Raw genomic sequence first — 22084 nt, forward strand, 5'->3', positions numbered from 1 at the left:
CAACGCCACCGACCCCCCTCCCCTTTGCCGCCGGGTGGGACCTCGGTGGAGTCGACTGCCGCCTGCTTTATGTACAGTGTACTTAGTATATACCTAAGTACTTAGAGCACATAGAGGTAGGTGTATGGTCTGGTCCGGTCTGGTTTAATTGATGTTCTTTTGCTGCTTCTCATAATATGGTACCTAGGTACTTCAGCGAGTAGGCCAGTCCATGGACGCCACCGTCAGGTTCTCTGTTTTATTATTTTTGCAACCTGAGCACCTACCCAGGTAGGTAGGTGGTCAAGTGCATACAGTATAAGTACGTACTTGGCTACTCAAGTGCTTAGAGCCCAAGCCACAGACGTTTGATATCAAAACTATGGCCTCTAAGCACGGAAATGTTCAATGTTGTCATGCAAGCACCTGGAGGTCACCGAGGCCGCCGCACTGGCCAGTCTGCAGGTGTCAAGATCAGCATCGCCATGACTGCAAACAGCGGGGGTTGACCTTTGGGGAGGAATTGACTTCTCTTGAGCCCCGATCCCTGCTGTTGAATTGGCGCTGTACGGGATATGTGTGTATGCATGTATGTGCTTGAAAATTCAAATGTCTGGTTGGCGTGCATCCAGAAAAGACAAAAGTCAAGCCCAGGCGCTGCCGAACTGACCTCGGACGTGTCGAGTCAGTCTGCAATATCCGTCAATCAATCAATGGCTCCCATCTCCGACCCAGCCACACCTCCCCAACAGCGTGTCAGTGTCTACCTAAGTACCAACGCGCGGGCTCCTGATCATAGCGGCAGCACGGAGTACTATATGTACTAAGTACTTATATTTGTGTGCATATGTACTCCGTACAGGGATCACAAGAGGTTCTAAATTATCACGGGGTGTTATAAAGCCCGATACATTAAATGAAATTTCTGACACACAGTCTTCTCATGGCTAATAAGGTTGGTGGCAGTCAGGGAACCACCCCCCCTGCGTATTCTAGGCGTCTTGGCAGTGCTGAACTTGTTCACAGGGTCCAGAACCAGATATGAAGTATGTACATATGCATGTGTACTTAGTATCTGGTCTGGTCCTTTCTGGCCCTGGCCTGGCCCTTGTTCGCTGTTTATGCCTGCACGTGTCTAGTGTCCGTCCTGTGCCCAGTGCCCAGTGCCCAGTCAATGCTTAGTGCCTACAAGGACCTGCCCCCGCCCACCAGCTAGCTAGCCTCTGCTCTGCTCTGTCTGCCGGTGCCGCCTCTCCCGCCCTCTCTCGCGCATGTCTGGTTACAAGAATCCCGGTGCATACTCCCGCATTCAAGCGCCAGGCTACAGGCCAGATGTTTGTTGTCTGCGAACTGCCTGGCCATCGGCCATCGGCCATCTACGATGTAGGTGTGGCCTGCAGCTAGGGGTGAGGGTGCTTCTACATAAAGTAAGTAGGATCAATGATGGCCCCACTGGTCCGTTATGGAGTAAATACTAGTAGTAGTACTCGAGTACTCGAGTACTCCGTACTCCGTACCTGATGTCACTGAGCTAGCCCTGGATACTACTCCGTACAGCAACGCGTCTGGTCTGGTCCTTAGCGCTGTCTGGTCGGTGTGAATGCCTGGGTCAACATGGTTTTCAAATTTCGAGCGCACCTCCGTACATGTCGCTGCTCAGGTGCTCTATTGCTCGAGTGGCTTGGCCCCTGTCATTCTCCGATTCTGGCATTCCGCTATTCCGCTGTTTCTCCATGTCCATGTCCCATTGTGCGCCAGCGCCTCTGGACCGCTCGACACTCCCCAGGGCCAACATTACATTGAACCAGACGTTGAAGCAAACGACCAACTGACTGCCAGCCCTGGACTTTCTCTTCCGCGCGCCGTGCGTCAACCTCAACCTCGTTCTCATCCTCTCTACCACGTCACTTCTCCTTCCGGTCGTTTCTTGTCACGCCCTGTATATTTTCTCCGTCCGCCGCTGTGCCTAGCCATCGCGTTTGCGCTCCAACGTCCACCTGCGACTTACTATCGGTTTTAGCCTTTAGCCGCCGCCGTCTGTTCTTGTCGCCTTGCGCTTCCTCTTTGGAGCTACTACCAGGTCCCCCCGTTGCTCCTAGCTTACTCGCCCCAGTTCTTGGTCTTGCCTCGCGCCTCATCTTCAACTTATAAGGCACATGGGTTCCTGACCTCTGCTTACACGACGATTTACATTATCTGCGGCGGAAGAAAAAAAAAGGAAGAGAGAGAAAAAAAAGACACGACAGAGTATTTGGTAACGAGTCTTGTCGAGCCAACCCGGCGAAGCAGACAGATACCTGTTGCCACTGCGCTGCGGCATTGCGGTATCTGCTGGGTTGTCACATACGTCCAGTCCGCAGCACCATGTTTCGGCAAAGGCAAGAATCTCCCACCACTGCCCTTACTTAATTCCTACTTGAGCGGAAGTTCTCTCCTTGCTTGGCAATTGTGCCAATACCGCCCCATTTCCAAGTACTGCGCGTGCTTGGTCGCCTCCAAGACCTGGGCTTGGACTGGGGGCCCTATATCGCTAACACACCATTCATTGCCTTTGCCAGTGACTAACCTGACTGCGTGAAACTAGAACAAGCTCACAAAAGCCGGGCGATGACCTGTTGGCCAACTTTAGGCAACAATTTCCGGAAGTTGCTGCCGTCACCTCGGAAGCGTCTGCACCAACTATTGCTCAGGCTGCATCTGCCGTCGACCACCCCATCATCAACCTCCCCCCTCAGGATCAGAGGTATGTGTGCCTAGCTTTCTCCCTCCGGAGGTGCAGCCGACCTCTCTGCTCGAGGGCAAATTTGGCCTTGTTTGTTCATGCCGAAATGCGGTGTTTGCACGTTTTCGCTCGTTAAAACAGGCATTACCGTAGCGTGACCCGGGGACTGACCTGACTGATGATAACCTGCAGGAACCCAAATGTCGAAACCGACGTATTTCGAGACCAAGATCCTACGCCCCGAGCATCTCATGAGCCATGGAGATTCACCCCTTCCCTCCTGGACCCGAACTCGTATGCTTTCAATGCCTTTGCTAGTACCCAACCCGGGTATTACGTGCCAACCCCCGGGGGAAACAACCCGCTCCTCCATTCGCAGGCAGGAGACTTGCATACCCCGACAATAGCAGCCGGTGGACTTTCTACGCCGCTGTCTCTACCAAACTCTGGCGATGCGCTTCATGCTGGCGCGACTGCCATGGACTTGTCCGGGTTCCAGGCCCTGCCACCCCACCAGTTCCATCACTTCAATCCATTTATCCATGGAGCAGCCTTTGCGACCACTTCGTTTGTCCACCAGGATACTGGATATGAAACTATGGATCAAGATGGTGTTGTCTTGGAAGCAGCACCGCCAGAACACCGCGTGCCCTCGATGGTCCCAGCGGTCCTGCAGCAGCCGCAGGCAGTTGGCCATATGATGCAAATGGGCCACGCACTGCCGCCGAATGCCGAGAAATTTCGTTTTCACTGCACCTTGAATGCGCCTACCGCCATGATCAAACAAGCCGATGAGATCCCGATAACATATCTCAACAAGGGACAGGCTTATTCACTCTCGGTTGTCGACACAAGCGGAACCTTTCCGATTCCACCTGGTACCAAGTACAGGACCTTTGTACGTGTTTCATTCGAGGATGAGGAGCAGAGACAGAAATCTAGTGTCTGCTGGGGCCTGTGGAAAGAAGGCAGAGGCACCAACGAGGCCCATCATAGAGGTGGCAAGCTTCAAGCCGTGGAGTACGTCGAAGCGGGCCAACCGGCAGAGAATGACGATAAACGAGCACGCATCGAGGTAGAAAGTGCATCATTTGATGGGTTTTGCGTTACGTGGACTCCAGGAGCGAGTGGTTCTCATGACGTCAACCTTGCCGTTAGATTCAACTTCCTGTCCACAGATTTCAGCCATTCAAAAGGAGTTAAAGGAATTCCGGTACGACTGTGTGCGAAGACTAGCCTTGTACCCGCCGATGGCTCCTTACAAGATGCAGAATCGAGCTCTGAAGTTTGCTTTTGCAAAGTCAAACTTTTTCGAGATCACGGAGCTGAGAGAAAGCTGTCCAACGACATTGCCCACGTCAAAAAGTCGATTGATAAGTTGAAGCAGCAGCTTGCACAGATCGAAAGCGGCATGAAGGACATGGGTAAGAGAAAGCGGATCAGCAGTGCTACCAAGGGAAGCGATCCACAGCGACCGGGAAAAGTGCAGAAGCACAAACGGACCTGGTCCATGTCGTCGACTAGCTCTAATGCCGGGTGCGGTGGAAGTCGCATGACTTTGGAAGAAGACCTGCAAATCAAGCTGCAAACGCTGCAAGATATGTTTACAAGCACCAGACCCGTCAGCATTCTATATCTGAGAGGAGAGGACTTGGACGATCCCGACCTTCACCCCGTATCTCTTCCCGGAGATATGTCTCCTCCAAACAAACTGGAAGTCTCCCGTGAGGGACCTAACTGGCAAGCTCGCAGTACGAAATCCTCGGTTGCAGGGTCCATGGTATCTCCATCGCCCAGCTCCTTGTCTCTCGTCTCTCAGGCATCTGGCATGTGGCAGAATATCGATAACACCACCGCTTCAGGGAAGGCATTTGAGCAAATATCAAGAATACCTCGAATGGACGATGCTGGCACCTTGAGTGGATGGATCGAGGCTCTTGGGGTTGATCCGTCATATCGGCCCCCCGCAGAGCAGGCTGAAAAACCTGTTGCCTGTTTCTATGTCCAGTATCGCGACAAGTCAGAGCAAGGGAAACCGACATATTACCGAGCCATTTATCTTTCGAAGCGAACCGTAGAAGAATTCAATGGTCGGATTTCTAGCAAATGGGGCGTTGAACCTGCGAAAGTTTTGCGCTCTCTACGTGTAATCCAGGGAGGGCTGGAGGTTGAAATGGATGATGATGTTATCCGTGAACTCAGGGAAGGGCAAGATATGCGACTGGAAATCGAAGAGGTAATTGAACAATCCTCGCAGACCAAGCGCGAATGGGAGATGTTATTGGACGAGACCGGAGCTGATGGCGACGACGTTGCACCTTTTGCGAAGGGCTTTGTGCTTCGGCTGACCTTTTAATGAAACTGCCGTCATATTCCTCTACCGACTCTGTCATCATCCAAAATGACATGCAGCGGGCGTAGTTGAGCGCTGCTTCTCTCCCGCCAAGTTTTCAAACAAAACAAAAAACAATCAAAGCATGATCATCACAATGTACTTGGGTTCATTCCGAGGTATCAACGCACCCCAGTACACGATACACATTTTAGCGAGGAGCGATAACTTTGGAGTTTGGTCTATTCTTCTTCTTTCTTTTTTCTTATCGATTCCCCTATATAATCGGTTATGATATACCACGGGCTGCGGGTCTACAGAGCATCCGTTCTCAAAAGACAAATATCGATGTTGAGAGAATGAGAGAGAATGCAAGGAGGCGGACTACTCAACATCAACCAATTATATTTACGCTTTGTTTCATACGGCTTGAAGAACAAAGCAACTTGTGTCGTTGGTGCTACCAAGCGCAGAGACGGAGGCGGACATTGCTTCTAAGCTGGGGTTTTGGGCACACTGGGTGTGCCTGATTTTTATTTTTCATTTTTTTTTTTTTTTTTGCCATGTAATCACGGGCAGCTTTTGTGTAAAGATTTTTTTGTACGCCTTTTACTTGATTGTATTCGATTTGCATTAGCAAGTAAAGATACAGGGGAACAAGGGATTGGAGATACCCATGGTCTGGGTGTCGGAGTTGCTGGATTGAGCAATAGCTGTAGATTTATGAGTGATTACGACGACGACTGGGTTTGACGGATTGGTTGGCTGATGGTAGAGCGAGAGGAGTTCGGTCTTGTCCTCTGCTATTTGGCAGAGCATTGTAAGGCAATGTACTTGAAGAGTATTTACCGAGTACAACATTGTAGGGAGTGAAGAGAGGAGCTCAAGCTCGATTCAGGAAAACAAATTATTCGCTGTGGCCATCAGCGTTACATTGCATGCTACAGTGTGGACGACCGAGTGGGACGAAACGGGACGAAGCGGGATGGAGTCGTCCTGTTGGAGAGGAGGAGCTTGTGGCTGACGGCATCGGGGGGTGGGGTACTCTGAATGGCTGAAATACCAATGCGCCAAGTGGGTCTTTGTAGCCGGTGTCCCCAGGTCTACTCCATATTGACTGGCTATCGGCTGCATTACCAGACTGACTTCCGGCACATGACAACTCTTGACCGCGTCCTGGGAGAAGTTTTCTGTCGTTAGAAATAGGGACCGCGCCGCACAGGCACCTACATGATAGGTAGCTAGGTAAGTTGATGGGATTCTGAGATGGATGGGACGCACGGAGAAGATGGCAGGCACAGGCTGCAACATGAAAAAGTCCAGACGTGAAGCGTTTATTACCTAATGTAGTTGCATGAGCCGCTAGTCCGGAAATGACTACAACATGCGAGTCTCGTTTGCTCAAGTGCTCCACACTCCCAAGGCAGCACAATTCAGCATGATATGTCGCAGGCTGTTCAAAAGTTTAATATATTAAAAGAAAATCCCGCACTGTTTAAGAAATGTCTCGGATTGACTCTTCCAAAGTATAATAAATTAACAAAAAAACAAAAAAGAAAAAACTAAAAAGAAAAACTCCGATGTAGCTGACGTGGACGATAGTCACTAGAAGAATACCCTTGGGCCGGCGAAGGCACTGGGTTACCTGCGGAGTACCTATGCGGTCTAGGAAGGTGCCTATGCATGTACATACCTACTTAGGCAGCACTCCGTAGGTAGGGCTATAATACAGATTTATGGTAGTTGCTTGTGTGACAGCGGAAAGGAGCACTTGCTCCTTGCGAAATGCGACCAATGACGGGGCGCAGCGCGCAGGTGCGGAAAGCAATTGTTGGTGGTGGTGGTGTTTTGTACTCCCCGGGGCGTGAGGCAGGTGGAGCGCAAGACTGTTCACAACCGCCTACTCCGTATCTAGCGCCAGGCGGCATGAATATTCATTGACTGCTTGAAGCGGTTTATTTCTTCAAGCGCCAAGGAGTCGACGCCAGCTGGGAAACACCCCGGGGAGGGGTGGGTGACAATTAACGCGTCAATGCTAATATCCGGCGAGCGCGGCTCGTCGCTGCATTAGCCACAGCCTCGACGGGGCAGGGATGTGTTGCGAAACGACATCTGGACCCAGAGAGGGGTGTGCATGTAGCGAGCAGCAACGTCCTGCGACTGTCTGCGCCGTGATGCCTCCAGATACATATGTAGCATGATGACTGCGAACGTTCTGGACTTGCGGGGGGTAGAATGGTGCAGTGTGGCTCAACTGGCACGCGAGAGATTTACATGATATTTTTTGCGAGACGGCATGCATATTGCCCGAATGTACTCCGTAGACATTGACGTCTATGCATGCCACGGCCCGTCCGACAGGCTGAGCCCGGCATCTCCAGCAGCTTTCAAATTGCGTCCTTGGCCAATCTTGTTTCATCGCCAACACTGCCTGTTGTATCTGCCGCGGCCGCCCCCTTTTCTCGTGAATACAGAACACTACCCACGTCCAACATTGAATCCTCCGCGCTTGTAATATCATTGATGCCTTGAACTTGACCTGCAAGACGATGGTCCCCTGACTCCCCTCGATCCCCGCTGGCCATGTGCCGTCCCTCTGTGTCCATTTGGGGGAATGTTACACAAACCATCGACGCCTGATCCGTCGTTCCCTCCAACTGCGCGAGGAGTGCTCTTGCCCCCGGTCTTTGAAGCCCGCCACCAAGAAACTGGTCTTCCACGGTGGTAAGTAGGGCCCGTGTACTCTGTATACCGCGCCCATCTCGACGCGGACTGGAGTTGGACAGTCGTGGTGGCCGAGTATTGCAGCACCTCGCCGCCATACCAAGTTGTTCGTCAACAACTACTTCATAAATGAACGGGTTGTGACTTTGAGCCCGCCGGCCTGCCGAATTTTCGAGCATCACGCGACTCGTCGATCATTGATTGCCTGATGACCTCTGCCGAGTACATCCCCCAAAAGGACGGCCCAACCAGCGTTCTTGACGAGAGACACGACCCCGACTGCGACCGGTCACATATTAGTTGGAAACGCACAAGCCAATGAGAGACAGGCACTCGGACGGATTTGGGAAGTCTTGCTTGCGTCGGGAATACCGTTCGACGAGACCTTTTGGGCGTCTTGGTGCGACCGCCGTGGAAAGCAGGTCCAAGACAAAATGGCCCGATTTAGGACGACATGAAAGCACCGCCTGCCAATGGACACTGAACTTTGAGCTTGGCCTGCTTGTGCTAGCAGGCGCTGACAGCGCGACCATCTCAACATGAAACGGAGAAACTAGGGCATATATAAACTGTTTGACAAAAACAGGCCCACCAAGTGCTAGATGGATTTGTGTGCTTATTGATGATACTTGCCATCGTCCTTAGTACAAACACGCACAGATGGCTCTTGTCCCGCGGCAGAAGGGGTGTCCCATTTGCCCAACGGTATTCGCCGGAGGATCGACAGCCAAGGTGTTTGAAGAAGATGAATGGACGCCACGTTCAATTTTGACACGTCTTTTCAATACAAGGCTGTGCAAAAAATTGTCCGGCCAGCCGGCAAAGGAAAATCTGTGAAGAGGGAGAAAAAAGAAAGGTGAACCAACTACACAGTCACCCATGAATCTAGTGTTCCACCAGACACCCCGTCCCGTCCCGGGGTTGTTGTACTTGCAAAGATTCCAGAACCTTCTTTGTGTACCGAGTCGTATAAATTGACAGCTCTAAAGGCCTCTGCTTCCTGGTACTATCCGAGGTGGAACAGGTGCATCCTTGGGGAGGAACGATTTAGCAACACTATGGGTTTTCCAAACATGAAATGGACTTTGGGTCACTCACCAGTCTTCTCTGATGCCTGGGAATCGTGACGGATGCACCGCCTGAGGCATGTTTAGATCCCCAGCCAGCATTTCCAAGTTCTCGTAGGCATGCTCCCTGGCCGCCTCCCCGCACATGTCGGTGTTCTCAATGATACTCAGGGGCCAGGCCAGACTCCTGCCCGAAGGCGCGAATCGTCGCCCGAAATCGTCCACCTCCATGAAACTGGGGATGCTGGCGAGAACCCCCGTTGTGATGGTCTTTATGTTTTCTCTCGCGTACTGCTGAAGCCCGGACAAGTAATCAGCCAGGCTGGCTTCGCCATCGGGCAGACGAAGTCGAGCGAGATCAGGATCCAGCTGCCCGGAGGCGACTTGCCTGATCAAGACGACTAAAAATATGCGAAGAAGCCGAACAGTGTTCCACAGTTTGGCGACGTACGCGCTGGGATAACGATGGCAGACTCCGCCATACGCCCAGCCAGGGGCATGAGAACTGGGCTCGACCGCGTACGACATCCAGGCGGGACACTCATTGGAGAAGGCGACAATTCGGCGGTCGAGTTCCAGAGCCTCGTGGACTAGATTGCAATCAGGGCCAGCCACGGCCCTTGCCTTGATGGAGGCAAGCTGCTGAACCATGGGCGCCAACTTGACAGGGGCATCGTTGGGGTCGTGCAGGAGTGTGAGCTGCTTGTCCAACGCGACGAAGTCGTCTGGCACCGGGATCGACCTTTGAATGCAGCTAGTTTTGATGTTGTTGCTGGCTTGGGCGACCATTTTACGGGAGAGGGGGCACTTGAACTGCTGCGGCCCTCGCAATCTCAGGAGCTGCATGGCACCGACGGTGTGTGCCGTCCAGCTCGTGGGCGACTTGCCGGCCTCAAAGACAATGGCCTCGAACAGGCCGAGCACCAAGACGGAGACAAGTGTTCTGTCGAGGACCGCGGCTTCGGGGCTGGACAACAGCTCGTTGACCCGGGTCAGTGCGACTGCGTACTTTTGCCTTGCGCGTTCGAGATATTCGGCGGACCGGACGCGGCGTGAATATGCGGCCAGCGCCGTGGCCGAGATGGTGATGGAGCATGCGTCTTCCGGATCTGCATCTGCCAGGCAGAATGAGGGCACGTATCTTTGGAAAGGGGTAGCGGTGATGTAGGACGTCAGGAAGTATGCCATGGATGCTTCCTGTAGATTTTGCCGCAAGGGATACGAGGGATCTCCCATCCGGGAGCTTACCAGTTGGCTGAACGGCCATGTGAGATGCTCAACGGGATGTTTGGCGCCCGCCTCGGGCTCTGGTACACGGTGTAGTGTTTTCCTCCTCGTTGGAGCCTTTGCAAACTTGCGCGTCGTGCGGCTCGTCTCATCTCGGACTCGCAAGGCGCATGGATCCCGATATCCGGAGCACTCTATTCCTTTGCGCTTGCATGGCGAGCATCCCGTGGGCACTCGGTCGCACTAGATGTCGGCATGTGTTAGATGGTGTCTTTGTCGCCTTCAAATTACCCTCGTTCAATGCCACGGATGGGAGACGCAAGGGGTCCTGCATTGTGCAGGCTTCTGAGGGTGCCGACGCAGGGCTTACTCTTAACCTCCTCTGTCGACATGAAAGACATGCCGCGGAGGGCCGTCCACTAAACACCATGAGTACAATCAATCTCCCCCCTGCCCTCTCCAGCAAGTATTGCGACGGGGTCAGGTGTGTTTGCGCCAAGGCCTGAGCAATTCGATGTTTCTCAGTAGTAGAGTACCCGAGGCTGGTTTCAAAGAAGCGGAGAATTGGCGGCGGGAGAGCGACAACTCATTCAGAAATCACGAAAAGGTAATACCAATGCGGAAGGAATCGAGAAAATCCCTGGGATTTTGTACAAACTGTACCATGGTGGTGGGAGGCAGCCACGTCACACAAGTCTGGTCCGTTTCTGAGCCTGTACAGCCCAGCAATGACGCCCGCGCTGTGTGTGCCCTTTTTTGAAGACGTGGTAGACGCGGTCCAAGTTGCAAAGGCGGCGTTGAATACTCCGTACTTATTAGAACCAACATATGTATTGCCAGCGAAGCTATCTGACCGGCCAATGATGCGAAATCGTGAGAAACAGCGCCGAAACGCCTGCCGCACTGGGGAAGGCGTCGCATGTCCGATCTGACTCGGTGCCCCCGAATGTGGAGAGCAAGCCACCGTCTGTTGCCTCTTTTTACAAGATTATGCTTTGCTACCTGGCGGCGAGGTTCCCATCAATCAGGCCGTCTGACTGTGCTATCCAAGGTTGGTGGCGCAGCCAAGATGATTCGCGTCACTCAGCCGCTTATTTCCAGGGCTTCGGATATCGGTGCCGGCTTGTGCAAGGACAGCTATATATCATACGGATCGAAAATCTCCGTTTGGATATTGCCAAGTTGGAAAGAGTCTTGACATGGACTATCCACAGCCTCTCTTGTCGGCCCTATGGCAAAGCGACGACGAAGGCCAACGAGGGGATGGCCTCGCTCCATGCGACAGATAAGTACGGAGTATTAACTGATAACCCGTGGCGAACTAGCAGGGTCCAACGCGTCCTGATGACTTGGTGGCCTTGAGCGGTTGTTGACGGGTGCTATGAATGATGATGGGGCCTTCTGCTCGGAGCCCGCACGCTGCACGGTATTCTGTGATTCGTAATTAGGAATCTGCTTCCTGTGCGGATTTGCTCCGGAAAGCTCGTGCCTGCGATGGATGCCTACAGCGAAAACACGAGGCCACTTGAAGGGAGGTGTAGATATTGGCCAGGCAGCATCAGAACCATACCCAGATATTCTTCCAGGCACCAGTTTCCACGATCAAGGGTCCAGAATATAAAATCCATGGTTTGTGTGCTTTACAGAAAGCTTTTCAAAAACCGCCCCTACAGAATAGAGACCAAGAACACACTCCATCTTCTCAATACTATACGCACCTCAACAATGGCCTCCCGAACCACCTTCACAGACCACAAGGACACCTACCAAGCCGCCTTGGTCAGTCTGTTTTCAGGCAAGCCAGAAGATACAGAAGGGGATTTATCCAAATTGCTTGCCCCCAACTTTACTCTGCGAGATCAGGATGGCACGCGCGACTTTGCGGCGTTTGTGTCGCACATGCGCTGGCTACGCCAGAATGTGCCCAGAGTCACTCTCACCATTACCCAATTCCTCCGCGACGGGCCCCAGGTAGCCGACAGACACGTGGGGATAACGACACTGGAAGACGGTACGGTTTTGAAGTCCGAGACGTTCATGTTTGGAGTCGTTGCCGAGGACGGGAGACTGGTCTCTCTCGTGGAAACCGTCAATCAAATCAAGGATTAATTAAGCAGCTGAGGCGCAGAGGGAGATGGGCCAAGATGAGCCCGAGCCGGGTAGACAAACTAGCAGAACATGCATGTGCACAAATTTCATGATGAAGCCTTGATTCGACAAAACGCCTAGTGCTGGTGGCCCTCGCGCCCCTTCCCCTTCCCACAGCAATCGCCCTCCATGGCAGCCCGTGCAAGCTGAGCACGGCTCAGAGGACGAGGCTCTGGGAGAAAATCGTAACCCATGAGGTCTGGCAGCTCGGCAGGCTTGACCTCTGCGCCCCCAACGCCCCCAACGTCCCGCTTGGCCACGGTAGACTTGTAGATGTTGTTGAGCCAGTTCCCGAGACGGTATCCTCCCTTGGCGATCTGCAGCTCGACGGTGTCAATGACAGCGTCGTAGTACTTGGGGTACAAGTCGCCCTGCTGCAGAGCCGCGGAGCCATTGGGCATCACGACGGAGCAGACAAAAGTATTGGCTTCCGAAGCCCATCTGGTCGCCGTCGCTATGGCGTCTCCGACATCATCTCCCCTGATCCAGTCCGCCGCCTGAGACTGGTAACTCCCAGAGGCAATCTGCTGTATCAAATCGCTGGCCCAGCTCTGCGCATTTGTCAAGGCGCCGCCGCCAACCAGCTTCTCGGGGATATACGTGTCCCAGTCAGCGTGCAGGTTGTCCTGGTATCCATCAAAGGTGACCTTGATATTGTTGCCGCCGACCTGGTAGGCCTCGTCGTGCAGAGGCTGCGTCAAGTCTCCGGTGAAATGAACCAGGAACTTGAGTGCTTGGGCAATGTTGTCCTTGCTCAGGCTCTTGCTCCCGACACGCTGGGTGTAGTTGGCCACGGCTGAGACGGAGCATCCTTTGCTGCCGCAGTCGCGGTTATAGTCGACGTTGCAGCTCGTCGGAGGACTGTCTTGGGCGTCAATGAAGTGAAGTGGCGCCGACCATTTGCCTGCGGCCGTGGCCCGATAGTCGTCCGCCCAAGAGGCAATGTTTGCCAGGTATGAGTCGGAGGTGTCGCCGAGGACACCCTGCGCCCTTTTGTGTCGGCAAGTCTCGATTAGCATCAGTCGGTCTAGGGGCATGGACAGCAAACGCTTGTAGCCCACTCGGATTCGAAAATCACCCCGATGGGGGCTTACCATGATGCCGTTTCGGGGGATAGATAGTGCTGGGCAATGTAGGCGACGGTGGCGTGGCCGAGTTTACCCCAAGCATAGGCGCCTTTCGTGGCGGAAAGACCAACTAGAAGAATACTAACAAGCGGCGACATGACGTTGTTGGCGAATACCTGTCGTGTAAATTGTCCTGTATTAGTTAACAACCACCTGAGTTGGTTGCTCGAATGGCCGAAAGAGGCAATGGAAACTGCGAGAGGGCTTGGCGAAAACACTTGGCAACAATCTTGAATAGCCTAGTTTGTACAAACTTCAGACACAGTCCGGGGAAACGTGGGGGCCAGTCTTGACTCTGATGGGGCGTTCAACGTTCATCTAGTCGTGCGATGAGGACCTTGACGGCCACGGTAGTTACTTATATATATTGTCAAAGTCACCGTCTGCCTATTGCTTCTATCAGTCCACGCTCTGCTGCTGACCGTCAATCCCGTCCGCAGCAGGAATAATCCGAGTTCTTGACGACCGTCCATCGACGCCAACGGGGTCAACACTGGGAGTAGTTCCGGGCTCTGAATGGTCAACGTTGCTGGGCATGCTGTGGCTACCACTGCCTTTTTTGGCAGGTCGGGACAGTCGGCACAGCACGGAGACAATGAATTTGTTGTCCAGCTGATAGGGGCGACGGCCATCTCCGCCGGCTAATACATTTCTGTAGCGTTGAACTATGGTTGCGGCATCCGAAACTCTCAGACAGTCTTTAGCTGCCATTTTTGGCGCCGGTCTGGAAATCGTCCGTATGACGAATGATCAGCCTTTATAGTGTTTTAGATCCTTGCACCCCCGCCATATATGCACACGCGTAGTAAATAACAACATGAAAGGACTTAGGAGGCAAAGGTGGAGGATTTCCCCGGGTTTGTTTCAAGCCATGCAGGCGTATTGGCTTAAAGGTCACTACGAGTAAAATGGCCACCACTCTGGACTGGGGTTTATGTCTCTACCAAACGCTGTGATATGGGTGGATCCTAATACCCTGAAAAAAGATGAACTTTTGGATTTTGCCAATTCTATGAAGCTGATCCCCGAGAGTCCACCAACGGGCTGTACCTTGGCCGGTGCCAGATTCAAAGAGATTAGGCAGATGGCCCTGAACTTGTCCTCAAAGAGGTTGGTCTCATGGGAACCCGTATATTCTGGTGCTAGTGGTAGCTATGGCCGTATGTGAGAGATGTAAAAGAAAAACTGGCTTATGAACAGTGAGTCCAGTGGTAACCCACAACAAAAAAAAAGGACAAGTACCATACGGCCGGTAAGAGTATAGCCAGCCCTAGGACCAAGTTGCGGTTCGGCATGACGAGCACGAACCTCGCGCGGGCGTCTTCGTCGTCGCCGAAAAATCTCAGGCTGCAGGGAGTTGGGCGTGCCGGAGATGTACAGCGTCGCGAGTAGGGCGCGAAACACGGCGATCGTCAGGGACGCCGGCTCCGATCTCGACAGTCTTCGGCGCGTTGGTGACAAGTTGACCTTTCTTCCCGTGCCTGCTCGATGGTCCATCACGGAGACTACTCGGAGGGCTCGAGTGTCCCTTGCCGAGTGGCTCTCCTGAGGCAAGCGCAAGCAAGGCAGCTGACAGCTTGCCTGCCTCCGATGTTGCGCTTTCCCAACTTTGTGACAATCTCGCCTAGTGCCATACCTACCCTTTGGTCAGTGACGTTTATTCTTTCCCTCGAAACCTCACGGAACACTTTACAAAGAGGAAATAATAAGCGAGCATGTGCTTTCGAAACGCATAAGTTCGCGTCCTTCTCGTGTTCAATTTTGCTTTCTTTTTCTTTCCTCTCCACGTATACATATCTCATTTTATATTTGAAACCCGCCGCTCATCACTGACGCTCAAGAGGTCAGGTTGGGTGTTGAGATTGCCAGGGCCCTGCGTGAGGCTACTAACACCCTGGCATGATCAGCAGGTTTGGTAAGTACCCGGCATAATTTTTGATTTCTTTTCCTGTGTCCCTGGTATTACACTACCTCCAGGTGACGCACGCTGCCTTTTTTTTTCATTGCATTCAGGGGCTTGTCCATCGATGCGAAGAAGAAATTGACCTCCCTTTGCCCCTTGCACATCATACTCTCCTTGTCGTGATTCTGGAGATTCCGTGGGCTGATGACCAACACTTGAGAGGTCAGAGTGGGTATCCAGATTGTGATTGATAGAAGGTGTTTTCCTGGCATAAAGTCATGGTGTAGTGGAAGATGAAACACTTCGTGTAAAGAAGATGAGGGTGGCTTTGGAGGGGAAAATCAATGCGCATGGAAAGGAACAAAGGGGCATCTTATAGGAGCCCTCAGGCTCTTATGTAGGTGATAGTCTCGACTGCTTTGCGCGCCTTGGGATGTAATTAGATGGGTCACGCTCCAACTTGGCCTCGCAGTTGCTTCACCGTGAAGAGGCTAATAAATGCACGTCGTATCAGCTAATCCCTTAGCCATTACCTGTCGCACTCGGTTCAAATCGCTAGGCATCATGTTAGTAGCAGTAGCAAGCAGTGCCTTGGTGGTGGCGCGGACAATTTCCAAATCCAAGTCTGGTCGGTATGATCGAATCGGCCAAACAGGCAGGGAAACACGCCTAGCAGGTGTGGCCGCGAGAGGCGGCGTCACGTCGCCGGTTCGGGCGGCAGCTTTGGAACAACCTTCACTGTTCGCGCCTTCCTCCGTGCGACTTGTCCAATCAATGACGCATTAGGTAACAAACTAACCTCGGCGGGGGTTCGCTATCTTTGCCATGTGTGGTTTCTTCAAAGTTCATGGCAGAAGCCAGGTTGTTCCCATTATTCTTTAATTAACGGACTATAGGATCTGCTTGTGCGCACCAATTACGACTCTACAATGATGGGCTCATGGCTGCTCCTCCGCGCGTCATTAGACTCATTACCATCGACTCGACGTATTGCGTCATGCAGTAGGGCCTGTCTCGGTGTCTTCCAGCCGCTGCAGGACCAAAAAAAGAGGGAACTTTTTGAACTTTGCAAATCCTTATCCTCAAGACATATACTGCAATAGGCAAGTCCTCAAACTCGAGATCCACTTGCAGGGGAACTCAGCGTAGCTTTCCAGTGATGCATACTGCAGACTCTCGCCTTGCGGCTTGACCGCTATCATCGATCCCACCCCGATGCAACGGAGAATCCGGCAATGATAAGCCGGGGACTGCGCTATCCTGTCATCCAGCCAGCCTAATGCCATCGGATTAGGGCATTTGTGGACAGCTCGCATCGCCATGCGTGAGTTGCCGGTTGCCCAAAAAGGTGCCCGGGTGGCCGACCCTTTGCTCTGACCAAAACGAGTATTGCATGTCGATGATCAGACTGCATGCTAGGGGCCTGTGCCTAGCGAAATGACGATATACCGTTCGGGGTCACACAGAGCTTAGACGCGGAGACACGGCTGACACGAGAGAGTAGCATTTTACTAAGCTGCATGTCCTCCACGGTATATAAATGCCATGGTTGAGAACCCGAAAGTCTCTTCCAAGCCAGCTCAAGCATCTCTCGGCCTCAACCGAGCTACTCATGATGAAAAACCAATTGGTGCTGTCCCTGTTGGGACTCCTGGTTGCCACCGCAGCAGCGCGCACTTCCGAGAGCCACCGCCAGCTCCTACAGCAGTTGCATGGAGATGACTTGGCAGACATCTCCGACTATGGCGAGGCTCACATTCCTCCGTCAGTATATACCCGGACCAGCCCTGATTCGGGTCCCCATCGCTTCCTGAACAACAAGACCGAGAGTGAGTGTACCGGGCCTCTTGAACTTGGTCTCCTGCGCCCACGGAAGGGGACATGTGATTTACCCGTGACCAGAAATTGATCATTGATGTTAACATACACGCTACAGAATTCGCAGTCAACGGTACGGGGCTCCCAGAAGTCAATTTTGATATTGGCGAGTCGTACTCAGGACTTCTGCCCATCAGCGACAAAAAGGACGAGAAAGACAACCTCTTCTTCTGGTTCTTCCCTACGGACAATGACGAGCACAAGAAAAAGAAGGAGATAACCATCTGGCTCAATGGCGGAGTAAGTCGCTTCTCCCCGCCCGTCCCCTAGAAAAAAAAAAGGAAAAAAGGAAGAGATCATCCCCCCTCTTTGTCATCACCGGGTCTGACTGAGACACACACCCCAGCCCGGCTGCTCGTCTCTCCTGGGTCTGCTCCAGGAGAACGGCCCATTCGTCTGGCGCCCCGGCACCTTGAAGCCAGTTCGGAACCCTTGGAGCTGGCATCATCTTACAAATATTGTGTGGATCGAGCAGCCCGTGACTGTTGGCTTCTCGACTGGAAATACCACCATCCACAATGAAGATGAGCTGGCCAAACAATTCCTGGGGTTCTGGAAGAACTTCATCGATACCTTTAGCATGCAAGGCTACAAGGTGTACGTGGTTGGTGAGTCGTATGGCGGATACTACGGCCCGTACATCTCCAGCCACTTTGTCAATGCCAACGACACCAAGTACTATAATCTCAAGGGCCTCATGGTGGTTGACGGCATCAGCTTCGACGGGGATGTCCAGTCCGAGGCCATTGCCGAGACGTTTGTCGAGCAAAACTACAACCTCATGCCCTTTGACGACCGCTTCAGGGACGAGCTGCACAACACTTCTAAGCGCTGCGGATACAGAGACTACGTCGAGAAGTATTACGTGTATCCTCCGGCTGGAAAGCAGCCCTCCTTGCTTCCCTGGCAGGAGAGGCTCCCCAATGGAACCCTTCAGTACAAGGATGGGTGCGGCAACCTGTGGAATAGCATCTACCGGCAGGCCAGAAAGGACAACCCTTGCTTCAACATATACAACATCCTGGATCACTGCCCAGATCTCTACGATCCCTTGGGTGACGACCCCTACTTTAACCGGGAGGACGTGAAGAAGGCCATCCACGCGCCTCTCCAGGTCGAATGGAGCGTGTGCGTCAACACGGCCTTTGTCAAATATGACGAATCTCTCCCCCCGTCCAAATACGAGCTCCCCAATGTCATTGACAAGACCAAGAATGTCATTCTCGTCCAGGGCGGCACCGATTTTATTCTTCCCGCCAACGGCGTCCTGCTGGCCGTTCAGAACATGACATGGGGTGGGAAGCTGGGATTCGAGTCTCGTCCCACCGATCCCTTCTACGTCCCGCGATACAGCACAGGCAGGGGGGGCGGCTATGGCACCGATCTGCCGGACAAGACGGGCGTTGTGGGAACGTCCCATCATGAGCGTGGCTTGATTGTTGTCGTGACCGGTCTCTCTGGCCACGAGGGGCCGCAGTACGCAGCCACGTCTGCCTTTAGACAATTGGAGAAACTCCTGGGACGCGTACACAGCTTGAGCGACACTACGCCTTTTACATTGCCGCAGCTGAAGAACGTCACGCAGGATGCCAAGCCGCTGGGTAAAGGAACGTTTCCTATTCCTTGGGTCTACGCCCCGGCTGAGGCGTAGGTAACGAACCCGTCTGAAGCAGGATTCAGAAGGCGTAGTATATCATATGAGCAATGCAAGTACGAATTATCCAGTATAGTCAATACCTGTCAGGTCTTGCATCAAAAGTAACAGCGCGCTGGGCTGCGACATACAAGTTCCAATTGCTCGCAAACGTGAACCGTAGCCTCTCCTGACAACGATTTCACCAATTACTAATAGGTCAAACGTATCTGATGTAGTTGTATGTGTAGCCAATGCGGAAAGGGAGTCAAGAAAGGCTATATATACTTCGCTCATTATGCACACTATATACAGATATCCAGTGCCGCATATGTACAACCAACCCCTGCGTCATGCGCGTTAGATAATCTTGATTCGTGACCCATCTCTTGATTCCCAGCAACGTTCTAGATTAGTCCAGGACTGGAAGCAGGCCCTGCTCCTGGGCTTCCTTGACGGCTGCGTTGTAAGCGGCAACAGCCCTGTCATAGTCGCTTCTGTCACGCTTGGTAGCATCACCACCGCCGAATTCCTTGACAGCCTCGTAGTAGACATCAGCGAGTCTGTCGCAAGCACCTTTGGCCAATTCGCGCTGGCATTGGTAATACAGGCTGTTTCACGTTCACGTCAGCCACCGTCCGTCTACTCACGTTGCGAACGGGTTCCGCAGAAGAAGAATGAAATGGCCACGTACTCGGACTTGAAGTTGGAGTCAATCTTGGCCTTGGCAGCCTTTGTGAAGCGCTTCTGAATGCGGTAGTTTTGGTAACCAAAGTCGTGGCGGTGGCACGCGGGGAGGAAGGGAAAGCCAAAGGGGTTGTCTGGCGAGCTGGTGCAGCCGTCTGAGGACCAGTCCAACGAGGGGGGGTTCTTGGCGTTGCGACGAGCCTCAAACTGAGGCAGGGTCGAGCTGAAGAGGAGCTGGTCGGTGACGGTGTTGATGTCCTGGCGCTTCGGGGTGGTGACGTCGGACGCGGGTGCGGCCAGGGCCGTGGTGGCCAAGGCGAGGAGAATGGCGTTGTTGAACTTCATGTTTGGTGAGGATGAGAGCCAAGCACAAATAGGTGGTATCCCCAAGAGCTATCAAGGCAGGAAGAAGTAGTAGATGATGAGGGAGGCCGGGAGACGGAGGAAGACGAGACTTGGAGGTCCTTTTGAGCCTCGATAACTCATGGCTCCCTCGACTTCAAGGGAACCGAGCACCATCTATATACTCCCGCATCTCAAGGCTCGACGAGATGGATAGACATGGCGCTCTCCCACACCCACGGACAAGGTTCCCGAATAAGAATATCGGTAGGCTCGGTTGGCGCCGTGAGCCAGTCAGGCCCGTCGCCATCTACACCACATGATTTGCCTTGCGAATAGTGACTGCCCAATCGAGCACACCACCTGTGCGAGACATGCCATGCTATTTGCCAATGGCCGATCTGTTTCCAATAGCTCGAGGAACCCGGTGGAGTGGCGAGGGGGCAGCCCGGCAGAACAACCAAGTTGCCGCCGATCTACTCCTCTCTGGTACCAGCATCTTGGGTTGAGACAGCAGCAGCCGCGGCGCCAAGACGGACGTTGAAGCCTACGAAGGGCAGGTGGACGAGCCGGTTGTTGGCGTCTCTCGCCTCAAGGGAGAAGTTGAGGATGCGAAAGAAAAGAAACCAAACCCACGGCCAGGGGACCCTGGGCCACATGAGTTCCCACGCCTACTAATCAAGCGGGGAATGAGATGAGCCGGAGCGGCGATCGACACAAAACCGGGCCTGGGTTGCTACATGGCAGTGATCACACAACCCCCAGTATTCTATTCCGGGTTATGGAGGAGCCGAAGGGCGATGGAAGGGCCAATTCTTTTGCCGTGGCCACTGGCGACAACTACCCAAGCCAAGCTGGACATGGTTGATGAGAGTGTCAACTGTCTCGTCGTCTGGCTTGGTCGGTGTCCGATTCGGCGATTTTAGGCGGACGGCCGCCAAGGGCCAAGACGACTAGATTTGGAGTCAAATTTTGAAAAATGTATCGACATGTGTATGTATGTACCAGCATCTACACCATGACCGCTGCCAATGCCAAGCATTTGCCTCCGCCCTCCCCGCAGAGATAAGCAAGGCCAAGATGCGGGATAAAGCCCGGCGACCACGTTGCTGGTAGCTGCGATGCATCAAGGTTTTGCCTCTAGAGTCCATGGGCTGAAAGGACCTTTTGCCTAGTCGGACACCGAGTGCGCCATTTCACCTGCGGGCCGGGCCAAGAGGCAACTTGTCTTTGGCGATGGGCCGCATGTTGTTGCCAGCATTCGTTTCATCCGGCCCTGGCCTTTGTCTTTGTGCCTTTTCAGACTGTGATTAAGTGAAATGGGCGACATGATGTGTCTCTCAACGTCGACGAGGGAGTGAAGCGCGAAGCGCGGGGCATGAGACGTGAGGGTCGAGGAGTCGAGGACGGTCAAAATACGGCCCGTCACTCACGGGGAGTTATGCATAATGAAGCAAAGTCAGGCAACTGCCAGGAAGAAGATACAGAGATGCTCCTTCCGTCTACTGTTGGACATTGGGGGCATGAAACACGAAAAATAAATCACTTGCGCCTACATAATTTTTGGTATGAAAAGAAACAAAACCAGCCTATTTTACAGTCCCGTCTCGCAGTGCCATGTACGCTTCAAGCCGTCATCGAAGCGCGTTTCTAATTTCGCTCTCGTCGAATTCCCCTAAGTCCATCATCTCCTGCTCGCCATTTCTGTACGCCCCTTTCAACAAGCCGACCACCTCTAGCGACATGAGAGCGGCAAACGTCGCCCAGATGAAGAAGCTGAATGCAACAATGGGCTGCGATATGGCGTATATGCTCTTGCGATTCTCAAAAAGATCGCGAAGTATCGACGCAATGGCTATGGAGCCGCCCAGCCACACTATCGTCGTCACTGCCAGCAACAGCAAGGCCACGAGGTTGTGCAGCGCATACGATAACACGAGCGGCGTGATGGAAATAAAGGCCAGGGCGAGGATGGACCAGACGGTGTTGCCGAGCATGAACAGAATCGATTTCGACGGGTGGCTTCCTTCAAGGCCACTTTCTAAGCTGGTCGCTTGATTTCCAAAAGTGTCAGCGGCGGCAACTTTGTCCACGGTCAAATAGGTTACAAACCATAGCCAGTGAGCCCGAGCTGAACAAACAGCAGGACGGCGAGGAATGCCTGTCCAAGGGCGATCAAGTACGGATTCATGATGCCAGTCACGCCGGTCAGTAGTTACATGAATAAACGCAACATGAACTCTTCATCTTCCGGCGCAGCCCCAAGACACGGCACTTCATCTTTTGTTCGTGTCTGGTCCCCGGGGCACATGTCT

General features: G+C 53.1%; 8 protein-coding genes across 8 annotated transcripts; 3 read left to right on the top strand and 5 right to left on the bottom strand.

Annotated features, from left to right (window-relative positions):
* Positions 1-922: 922 nt before the first annotated feature.
* On the top strand, positions 923-5057 carry grhl2 (Grainyhead-like protein 2; the record flags this gene model as incomplete). Its single annotated transcript, XM_066130317.1, has 4 exons — positions 923-934; positions 1006-1025; positions 2564-2722; positions 2894-5057. The coding sequence occupies 4 exons, from the start codon at positions 923-925 to the stop codon at positions 5055-5057; spliced, it is 2355 nt and encodes a 784-aa protein (XP_065986383.1).
* A 3794-nt stretch (positions 5058-8851) lies between these two features.
* On the bottom strand, positions 8852-10012 carry G6M90_00g043130 (uncharacterized protein; the record flags this gene model as incomplete). Its single annotated transcript, XM_014692161.1, has 1 exon — positions 8852-10012. The coding sequence occupies one exon, from the start codon at positions 10010-10012 to the stop codon at positions 8852-8854; it is 1161 nt and encodes a 386-aa protein (XP_014547647.1).
* Positions 10013-11776: 1764 nt separating this feature from the next.
* On the top strand, positions 11777-12160 carry G6M90_00g043140 (uncharacterized protein; the record flags this gene model as incomplete). The annotated part of the gene is made up of 1 exon (XM_014692162.1): positions 11777-12160. One exon carries the CDS (start codon positions 11777-11779, stop codon positions 12158-12160), a length of 384 nt encoding a protein of 127 aa, XP_014547648.1.
* A 116-nt stretch (positions 12161-12276) lies between these two features.
* On the bottom strand, positions 12277-13424 carry NUP3 (Nuclease PA3; the record flags this gene model as incomplete). The annotated part of the gene is made up of 2 exons (XM_014692163.1): positions 12277-13189; positions 13294-13424. 2 exons carry the CDS (start codon positions 13422-13424, stop codon positions 12277-12279), a joined length of 1044 nt encoding a protein of 347 aa, XP_014547649.1.
* Positions 13425-13725: 301 nt separating this feature from the next.
* G6M90_00g043160 (uncharacterized protein) lies at positions 13726-14037 on the bottom strand (the record flags this gene model as incomplete). The annotated part of the gene is made up of 1 exon (XM_014692164.1): positions 13726-14037. One exon carries the CDS (start codon positions 14035-14037, stop codon positions 13726-13728), a length of 312 nt encoding a protein of 103 aa, XP_014547650.1.
* A 2807-nt stretch (positions 14038-16844) lies between these two features.
* Positions 16845-18758, top strand: G6M90_00g043170 (uncharacterized protein; the record flags this gene model as incomplete). Its single annotated transcript, XM_014692165.1, has 3 exons — positions 16845-17058; positions 17166-17347; positions 17454-18758. The coding sequence occupies 3 exons, from the start codon at positions 16845-16847 to the stop codon at positions 18756-18758; spliced, it is 1701 nt and encodes a 566-aa protein (XP_014547651.1).
* Positions 18759-19152: 394 nt separating this feature from the next.
* Positions 19153-19772, bottom strand: G6M90_00g043180 (uncharacterized protein; the record flags this gene model as incomplete). The annotated part of the gene is made up of 2 exons (XM_014692166.1): positions 19153-19351; positions 19435-19772. The coding sequence occupies 2 exons, from the start codon at positions 19770-19772 to the stop codon at positions 19153-19155; spliced, it is 537 nt and encodes a 178-aa protein (XP_014547652.1).
* Positions 19773-21403: 1631 nt separating this feature from the next.
* Positions 21404-21960, bottom strand: G6M90_00g043190 (uncharacterized protein; the record flags this gene model as incomplete). The annotated part of the gene is made up of 2 exons (XM_014692167.2): positions 21404-21822; positions 21882-21960. 2 exons carry the CDS (start codon positions 21958-21960, stop codon positions 21404-21406), a joined length of 498 nt encoding a protein of 165 aa, XP_014547653.2.
* Positions 21961-22084: the final 124 nt, after the last annotated feature.

This window comes from Metarhizium brunneum, chromosome 2, assembly GCF_013426205.1.
Source record: "Metarhizium brunneum chromosome 2, complete sequence".
NCBI classification, from domain to species: Eukaryota; Fungi; Ascomycota; class Sordariomycetes; order Hypocreales; family Clavicipitaceae; genus Metarhizium; species Metarhizium brunneum.